Source organism: Notolepis coatsorum, assembly GCF_963971535.1.
Source record: "Notolepis coatsorum genome assembly, chromosome: 10".
NCBI classification, from domain to species: domain Eukaryota; kingdom Metazoa; phylum Chordata; class Actinopteri; order Aulopiformes; family Paralepididae; genus Notolepis; species Notolepis coatsorum.
The window spans coordinates 121,583,523-121,593,688 of NC_140174.1; the positions used below are offsets into that span (position 1 = coordinate 121,583,523).

A 10,166-nucleotide genomic window follows, 5' to 3' on the forward strand; every position below is an offset into this window, starting at 1 on the left:
TATATAGGCTATACCTAATACCGACATCAAAATAGATTGTATGCCTCTACAAATCATCGCGATTTGGAATGAAATTGACGGAGAACTTTAATCCCTGGGTATTAATCAAACGAAACGAAGAAAAAGCAGTCATATTCCAGCATGGTTATTAATGACACCAATGGTTATATATTCGTACTGGCATCGCGTCCCACTCTTAAGCCATACCGAGATATACCTCATCTCATGTACCTAGTGTACTACATCAACGAATAAAAAACAATACACCCACCACCTGCCAGGCCCCGCCCTAGTGGCATACTATATAGTACTAGGCGTGGTCCCCACTCACTCTTCCTCTTTTTTCGTTTCCATCATAGCGGATGCATGACACCCTATGCAACTAGTTGTTATGAAAAGTTTAGATAATATTGAGTGCTTACGGAGATTTGCTTACCCCTGGAATCTTCGGGGTATGTTCCAACGACACGTCGGGTCTATTCTGATGTTCCCCTCGTCTTGTGGCAGCAGATCGAGGGACAGCGTGCAAGGTTGGCTATCGAGCCGGCTCGCACACAGGTAGGCCCTGTGTCATCAGGCATTGATGCTAGTGTTAGTAATGCTGGTTGTTTTGTTACACAACCGAGTTGTGTGTCGGCGCCAGGGGCGGGATGGTTTGGTGAACGTTCCCCTGAAGTGGACGGTTTCCAAGCGATCCTGGAGCGTGCAGCTAAACACTAATGCTAATGCTAACGCTAATGCTGAAATGCTGGGCACTGTTCTAATGTTCCCCGCCGTGGGATGTTGCCGCTTTTCCCTCCTCTTAACCGGTTCATTGATGAAGGTCAGTCGGTAGCTAATGTGGGGGTTTTTGCTGAGTCCTATTTTACCCTTTACGGGTAAATGGGTTGACAACAGGGTGCAGGGCGGGTTTGCCGTGGCTAGGTAGCCAGGTAGCATCGATCCTGTGCCCCGGCGGGGTTGGACGGTGTCCCACCCGGAAGCCGATGCTTGAGAGCGAGTCGGCCCGGCGGGTGGCAGTATGGACTGATGAGAGCTATACTGCTGCAGGATGGAATTTAGCGGCGGCCAGTGTTGTGGCTCAGCTGACTGTTTTCTGTCCACATTAGCGTTGAACGCTATGCTATATTGGGCTACTGTTTCTGTTCTGTCTCTCTGCTATGGGAATGTCTGTCTATACTACAGTCTTCCCTCCTCTCAACCATTCATGCTGACGGTCAATCGGTGTCTACTGGGGGAGTAGTGCGGGGGGGGCTTTGTTTACCTTCATGGGTAAATGGGCTGAGGTCTAGGGCTGGTGTGCTGTTGTGAATATTATGAATGAATGCGGGACTGGTTCTCTCTGGTCCGCCTCCCCTTAACGTTGTGTGCATGGGCTTGCCCATTCCACAGTATGTTCGTGGTGTTAGTTCATTTATTCATTAACCCCTTCATGGTGCACACCACAGTGGAGGTTGCTGGTTGCAACCACTACTGGTGCTCCGTGTTAGCATCAGTCCTTTGCTTTTGACATGTTGAAACAGTGCCCCGCCCGGCCGACGCCATGAGGTGGGTCGGCCCGGCGAGTGGCTGGTGGGCTGCTAAAGCCTGTACCGCCACGGTATGGAATTGGCAGCGATTAGTAACTGTGTTCGAATTGCTGTTTTTTCTATCAAAAAATGGTGTCTGGTGGCGGGGCCTTGAGGGCCAGCCGACATCGACACATCGCGCGAGGTTGTTGACGTTATTAGCTTTGACCTAGCCGCAAGCTATAACCGCTCAGGGCTCCCCTCTCCGCAGAGGATTTTGGTCTTCCGCTGGAGCGCGGGCGGTATTTGTCCTAGGCCCCACACCGCCTCACACCGCGCAGCCAGAAGAAGAGAGAGCACGGCCTCGTCAGCGGCGATAACGAGGCCCTCGACAGGCGGCCATGTTTTCCCCCGCCAGAGGTATCCTGGGCGTTGAATCGACAGGTGTCCACAAGGCCGACAGCCTTCGCGGCCGAGGGATCGGCCATGTTGGATGGGCTCGGCTTGGAATATACAAGCCGTCGCCGTCCAGCCCACTCTCCAATCACTCCCTCCCCCAACACCAGCGGAAAAGGGGGCTCTGATTGTTTCCTTTGGCTGCGGGCCGCGTGCCTTCGTTGAAGCGCGGGCGACCCCACTTTTCGCTTCTCACGCCCCGAACTCACTGCTCACGAACGAATTTCACGTGCGGCTCCCTCGTGAGATCGCGCGCCTGGTCAGGCACACTGGACCTACGACTTGAGCGTGCGGAAGCGCACCGAGGAAGGCATATTTACATTGGGACAGCTGTAAATGCCTAGTCTATATGCGAAGTCAGTCATTTTAGAATGATGATCAGTGTGACTGTACTCCTGAAAGAGCAGCGTGTAGCCCCAGCAGCAGCAAGAGCTTATTATTATTATTATTATTATTATTATTATTATTATTATTATTATTATTATTATTATTATTATTATTATTATTATTATTATGCAACATTGTAATAGTTATAGGTATAAACAAACATACAGACAAACATTCAAGGCGTTTATTTGCAGATACAGACACAGCTGGTTGAACAACATCTATATCTGTGGTAATAATGCAGATATTCAATTGTATTTCTGTGACAATGCGCGTGGCGCGCCGCCTCAAATAGGATCGAGGCGAAAAAATAGCTTGCCGCTCGCGAGCCACTCGGGAGGCGCGCTCCCGCTCGCGGCCAGTGTGCCTACTATCGTCCGTTAACATGGGAGCGGAAGTGAAGAGGCAGCCGCCCGTCCGTCCGTCCGTGTTCGTTCGTGAGCAGTGAGTTCGGGCCGTCATGGGGACAGGGGCTGACACCCAGTTGATGGCTGAGCCTGGGTCTGTCCGTGAGAATGTTGTGCTGTCAAGCGGCTCCCACACCATAAGCTGTGTTGGTTGAGCCTAGTGTTACGTCTGTCAACTATAAGTGTTGTCAGCAGGGGGGCTCGAAACCTTTTTGAGGCACACAGTGCAGGCTTCCCCGGCTTCGCCTTCGCCAGGCCAGGTATCATGTTGGTGCCTCCCACTCCTGAAAGATTGGCAGTGGTCTCGCAGGCGCGCGTGATTTGGGTGGTAGTAATATCACTGCAGGGCTACGGTGTGTAGGAACCCATGGGGGCCTCACACCTTGCATGTCCGGCTGCAGAACAACTCCTCAGCATGTTCTGGAGGGGTGTTCAGTGGGGGAGCTTTTGTCACCTAGAACTGATGTCAGCTTCCCCCGTATCAAACTGGCCCTTTCTGTCGGGGTCCCCCCTTGGGTGCGATTGCCTCGTGGGTAGTGTCAGGGTCAGATATCCCGACACGGAACGCTCTGCTCGCACAGGTCCAGGGTTGGCTACGCACAGCGGGTGGGACCGGGCCGCCTATCTACAGTTCCTAGCTGACCTGCGCCACATGGCGGCGGGTGCGTTGGCAGTGTCATCACATATGGCTACAGCAGTACCATATGTCGAGGTGGATGGAGAGAACGCTGAGGCGGGGACTTGTATTTACACAACCCCACCCGTTTTCGGGTTTGGTACAGACCCTATTGTCAGGGTCACCAGCAGTGATAGCTCTGGTCGACGAGATCTGATCTCTGTGGACCAAGCAAGCCATCGTCGTGGCGTTTTCCTCCCGGTGTTCTCTGGTGCCTGAGAAATCGGGAGGGGGGGGGGGGGTGTCAGACCCATGTTGGACCTGTCCCATGGGAAGGTTCAGTATTTTTTGGATCGTCTCCTACCTGTTGAACACTGTCAGGTGGGGGTCTGGTTCTCCTCCATAGACCTGTAGGATGCGTGTTCGCATCCCCGATCTTCCGTCCTAGGGCTTACCTACGCTTCCTTTACAGGGTTAGCGTATGAGTACCAGGGGCTGCCGTTCGACTTTTCTCTGGCTCCCCACATCTTCACCAAGTGCGTGGAGGCCGCACTGGGGCCTCTGCGTCGTCAGGGGTTACGAAGTGTATTCTGCCCTGCCGACGTTCTGGTCCTTGGCGGTCAAGGTGGATCGTCAGGTCTCATGCCAGGCAGGGTTCCTACCAGCCTGGGGTTGCTGTAGACTGGAAGTAGAGTACTCCTCTTCCCAGTCAACGGGTGGAGTGCTATGGGCATCCCTCTCAGAGCGTGTTGCGACACGCTCGGGAGGTTCCGTCCTAGGGCGGTTACAGCGCTGTCCGTGATACGCCGGCTCGGTATGAGGGCATCTGCTCATTCCGTGGTCCCTCTTGGCCTCCTCTTCACCCCAGGAGGAGGTTATGGAGGTGGTTATTTTCCAGTATGGAAATAGACCCGGTGAGAGGCAAGTCAGGACGGACAATACGACGTCAGTGTCGTATATCGACAGACAGGGAGGAGTACGCTCCCCCCGTCTGCACCGGGCGGCGGGCGGCTGGCTATGGGCGTTCTCCATCTGCGCGGCCTGAGGGCTCTCCACATCCCCGGCAGGGTGGATGTGGGTACAGGTGTAATGTCGTGGGGCGGTCCTCACCCTGACGGGTGGGGATTACGTCCGGACATAGTCAGGCAGGTCTGGGACCGATGCCGTGCCGCCTGGGATTCTTTCCCCCATACATCTGTTAGGTCAGTTGTTGGGGCGGGTACGTTGAGGAGCGCAGGTCCTTGATCCTGATTGCGCCGGACCGGGGCGCAGCTGTGTGGTTCCCGGTCCTGATCCAGCTCTTGGTATCCCGTCATGACCTGTTCCTTGGTCATCGCGGGCCCTCTCTCAAGCGCACAGGTCTCTGTGTTAGTTCCCTGTGCTGGGCCAGCTGCTGGTGGTTGGCTGGTGAGAGGGTGAGTCTGGAGAGGATGGATCCTTCTGTGGTTGGTACCATCCGGAACGCGCATGCTCTTTCCACTATCGCGGGTTACGCGGGTAAGTGGGGTATTTTCCAAGAGTGGTGTAAGGCCACCCTCGTTTCCTGCTTGGCGTTGACGCCTTAAGCCGGTGAAACGCTCTTTGGCTCCGAGCTGGGATCTTCAATTGGTCCTCGGTCGGTTGTCCTTGGCCCCGTTTGAGCCTCTTGAGCAAGCGCTGTTGGAACGGCTGTCGTTCAAAGACTGCGTTCTTGCTGGCCATCACCTCCGCTAAAACGCGCGGGTGTGCTTTGTGCTCTCTCGGTACGGCCAGAGTGCCTGTCTTTTCGTTCCGATAGCGGTGCCACTCTGCGGCCTAATCCAGCCTTCGTGCCTAAAAATATCCGGAGTGCTTTCCGCTCCTGGGATATTATGGTTCAGGCGTTTCATCCGCATCCTCACGCTAGTGAGTTGGAGGCGGGCCTTCACCTGTCATGTCCGGTCCGGGCTTGGGGGTTTACCTCAGCCGTACTCAGGGCCTCAGGGCTACCGATCAGCTCTTTGTCTGTTACGGTGGCTCTCGTGCTGGTAAGGCACTGTCGAAACAGCGCCTGTCCCATTGGTTGTGCGGGGGCATTGCCCTTTGCTTCACGTTGGCCGGGTTGGCTCCCCCTGGGGGCGTCAGGGCGCACTCCACTTGTGGGGTGGCGGCCTCTGCCGCTCTCCTGGGTGGGGCCTCGGTGGGGGACATCTGTGCTGCGGCTTCATGGTCCTCACCGGGTCCCTTCGTAAGGTTTTACCTCATGGACATGACCGGGGGTTCTGTCTCCCAGGCGGTTCTGAGGTCTGTGGCCTCTCCTGCTTCCCGTCCTTCGGTAGGGTAGCAGGCGTGTGTGGGTGTGGGCCACAATGTGTTGTGTCACACGTGGTTCCGCCTGTGCTGTGCGTTCAAGAGGTTCTAGTTCCCTCTTGTTCGCACTCGGGTGGAGTTGATTTTCCGAGGAAGAGTGAGTGGGGACCACGCCTAGTACTATATAGTACGCCACTAGGGCGGGGCCTGGCAGGTGGTGGGTGTATTGTTTTTTATTCGTTGATGGAGTACACTAGGTACATGAGATGAGGTATATCTTGGTATGGCTTAAGAGCGGGACGCTTAGCCAGTACTCATATAACTAGGTTATATACATATTGCTGAGGCAGCAATGGTCTTTAGGAAGTTGATAGATGTCTGTCAGCCTGTCGCGTATTTCTCCCAGAAGTTCGCTCGGCTTAGTCCACTTTTCCACATTTGATGGGGGTGTTTCATGACCATATAGTTAATTACGGGCGATGCTATATGCAAATACGTAAAACCGTGCACGAGCGCGGAGCGTGGAACAAGTGGCATTTATCAACACAGAGTGTGCGTAGAACCTGTGTACACATTCTAAATTCTGTGCTTAAGAACGAAAATAGAACACTTTCTAATAATTGTTGATAAATGAGGGCCCAGGAGTGGAGGATTTTGAGGCTGTAGCAGGTGTGTAGTGGCTCTGACTCCAGAGTGGAGGATATGTGTTTTCTGACATTCGTTTTCAGTATAGTTCAAATTCAGTATTGTATATAGTTCAAATTATGTATTGTGTACAGTTCAAATTATGTATAGTTCAAAGTATGTATTGTGTATAGTTCAAATTCAGTATTAGTGTATAGTTCAAATGATGTATTGTCTATAGTTCAAATTATGTATTGTGTATAGTTCAAATTATGTATTGTGTATAGTTGAAATTATGTATTGTGTATAGGGCAAATACAGTAAAACAATAGCATTTTAAAACTGTCCTGTAACATTTAGGACAATAAAACATGGGGGAGAAATGGGGGACCCTGATGTAAACAAGACAAACGTCTTTCTCTGGTCTCTGGTCTCTAACTGCCACGCTTCTATCCATCAATGTACGATCACTGCCACCAGTCTAAGCCTATGGAGATGTTCACCTTCTTTGCAGGGCTATAACTTTTTAAATTGTATTGCTAAATTGACATTACTATGGCCCATTCAACATCGATTAGCTATCGTTCAGGATGTAGGAACGTTATACTTTTTCCTTCATAGATTCATACGAAAATACCGTCTAGAATATAAGTATGTTTTTATCGTTTTCTGCAGTAATTCCTAGAACGCTAGTTATAGGCCTAAACGCATAATATAGATTATCGATTGCAACTGAATACGATCCTAAACGTTATGACTCATCATGCGCGGATGAAAGGGGGAGGGGGTCGTTTATAATTCCGTGATCGTCAGTAAATGCTTTATGTAGTATGGGTGATATATTGATCAGAGCGGTTTGCATTAATAATAATAAACAATCACGCTGAAAGTAACGTTACTGTCCTCTTACCATTCGCCGATGAGACTGGAGGAAAAAGATCCCACTTATTTGACGTCGATCGACTAGATCAATTTCCGGTTTGTATGGCACAATAAACGCCCAAATCATATCGATTATTGAGTTATGGCAGCGATCCATATACACGGATGTGTGTCTAGAGTCCCGCAACAATATGTGACTGCCGGACGGAATTCCCAGATGCACGGAGATCACCAGAGATCCATTTCCGGTTGTAACTCGCCCGATCATCCACCAGGCGGCGGTATTGAAGCGTTGCACGGTTGTGCCGAGTCCCACTGTCTCAGCTGAGGCTGGGTGAGGGAATTATGAATACCATGGCGAAAAAATGAAATAATGATCTCAATAACGTCGTACGCCATGGATTGGCGGAATTCGCATTACCTTGAAACCCGTCGTACAACGTGATTGGCGGTGGATGTGTTAACAATTGTGTGTATTGAGCTGTACTGTATTGTACCCATTCTGCAATCTGTTATAACATTTTCAATCAATCAATCAATCAAGCACTCGTGTTTTCTGACATGCGTTTCTACTACTGGATCTACTGCCTGTTCATGGTCTATGTATGCTGAAGGTCGGTCAGACCAAGTTTAAAAGAATAAAAGTGATTAAATCTATTACTTGTGTCCTGTAACATTTATATGTTTAAAGAGAATGTAGCGTATATCAGCCTATGATTTATGGTAAAGTCTATTCCCGCGGGGATGAGTCATCTCTGTCAAAACATCTCCTTACTGAACTTTTTTTCCAGGCAAAGTCATTCTTATTTTAACCTCCGCTGTATATTTATATTTAATAACGTTAGCTAAAAGGAAAAGACAACCCGTATCAGGGTCTGACAGCACTACAATTACATTTTCAAACAACAGGCTGAGACTCACCGGTAGAGCCGCCGCGCCGCCGCTAGCCCTTCGATAAGCTTTGTGGTCCGGGCATAAATGTGTCCATAAATCCATTTAGTTAGATCTCATCCAACACTGTCTGAATGTATCTTGCGATTATTATACATTTCCGACGACGAACTATTAGCGCAATCCGGTCTCTCAAGTCGCTGCGTCCTGCCGATTGCTCGCCAATGACTATGCTTGGCGCGGCCGCGGTAGGAAAAAAATTCCCTTTTTCATGATATTTGACGCCTCTGATTGGCTCAGGTTAAAATCCGTCACGACTCGGAATCAAATCAAATTGACGGATATCCGTCTCAAGACGGAACGCTTTAATGCCTGTGTATGTGTGTGTGTATATATTTGTGTGTGTGTGAGTGTATACAGTATATTTGTGTGTGTGCGTGTGTATATATTTGTGTGTGTGTGTGAGTGTATACAGTATGTTTGTGTGTGTGTATATATTTGTGTGTGTGTGAGTGTATACAGTATGTTTGTGTCTGTGTGTGTATATATTTGTGTGTGTGTGAGTGTATACAGTATGTTTGTGTGTGTGTATATATTTGTGTGTGTGTGAGTGTATACAGTATGTTTGTGTGTGTGTATATATTTGTGTGTGTGTGAGTGTATACAGTATGTTTGTGTGTGTGTATATATTTGTGTGTGTGTGAGAGTGTATACAGTATGTTTGTGTGTGTGTATATATTTGTGTGTGTGTGAGTGTATACAGTATGTTTGTGTATGTGTGTATACAGTACATTTGTGTGTGTATATGTGTGTGTATGTGTGTATACAGTATGTTTGTGTGTGTGTTATTTGGGTGTGTATATGTGTGTGTGTGTGTGTGTGTGTGTGTGTGTATACAGTTTGTTTGTGTGTGTGTGTGTGTATATACAGTATATTTGTGTGTGTATATGTGTGTGTGTATGTGTGTATACAGTATGTTTGTGTGTGTGTTATTTGGGTGTGTATATGTGTGTGTGTATGTGTGTATACAGTATGTTTGTGTGTGTGTATATACAGTATATTTGTGTGTGTGTTATTTGTGTGTGTATATGTGTGTGTGTATGTGTGTATACAGTATGTTTGTGTGTGTGTATATAGAGTATGTTTGTGTGTGTGTGTATATAGAGTATGTTTGTGTGTGTGTTATTCGGGTGTGTATATGTGTGTGTGTATGTGTGTATACAGTATGTTTGTGTGTGTGTGTGTGTGTAGGCCTATATAGAGTATATGTGTGTGTGTGTGTGTATATAGAGTATATGTGTGTGTGTGTATGTACAGTATGTGTGTGTGTGTATATACAGTATGTGTGTGTGTGTGTGTGTAGGCCTATATAGAGTATATGTGTGTGTGTGTGTATGTACAGTATGTGTGTGTGTGTATGTACAGTATGTGTGTGTGTGTATATACAGTATGTGTGTGTATGCTAGGGCTGCACGATTCTTGCTAAAATGTGAGAATTGAGATCACGATTCTTATTTTTTCAATAAAATCATTTATTGCACTCTTTCTTAAACAGACAACACAACATATATGAAAGTGCTTGACTTAAACTTAAAAGTCTCTTGTAACATTCAAAATAACTCAAGTCAGAATCGTCATCATTTAAAAAAAAGTTAAGTAAAAAGTAAAAATAATAAACAAAAGGCAAAGTGAAAGTTAATAAACAAGAGAAAAAAAAAGAAAGGACGAAGGAGAAGGGAAGAAAGAAGCTCAAGGAGGGTCTCTGGACCCAGATCACACATACAAACCTTAGTCAGCATTTATTGTCTCTGAGTAGGAATTACCTGTTTATGCCTGTTTAAGGGAGATACACAATCAGCCTTTGTATCAAATACCTAGAAAACAACAGTAGGGGAACCAGACAACTAACCATGTGATACCCATGTAAATATTTATGTGCACTGTTTTTTCCTTTTGTTTTTATTGTGATACTAGTCTCTTCATTTTTTATTATTTATTTTTTGTAAGTGCTGTCTGTCTAAATAAATGTTAATAAAAAATTTAAGTTTAAAAAAAATAAAAAGTAAAAATAATAAATAAATAAAAAGATTATTATATACTCACGATGATGCCGGCGGTCCAGGGGTT

At 47.8% G+C, this 10,166-nt stretch overlaps 1 protein-coding gene across 1 annotated transcript in view; it reads right to left on the bottom strand.

Moving 5' to 3' along the window:
* The window catches only part of ptch1 (patched 1), a 114,521-nt gene that overhangs the window by 40,428 nt on the left and 63,927 nt on the right, over positions 1-10,166 (bottom strand). Inside the window, exon 11 of the mRNA XM_084323167.1 lies at positions 10,143-10,165. Within this exon, the coding sequence (XP_084179293.1) occupies positions 10,143-10,165 (23 nt within the window). The remainder of the gene's footprint in view (positions 1-10,142; position 10,166) is intronic.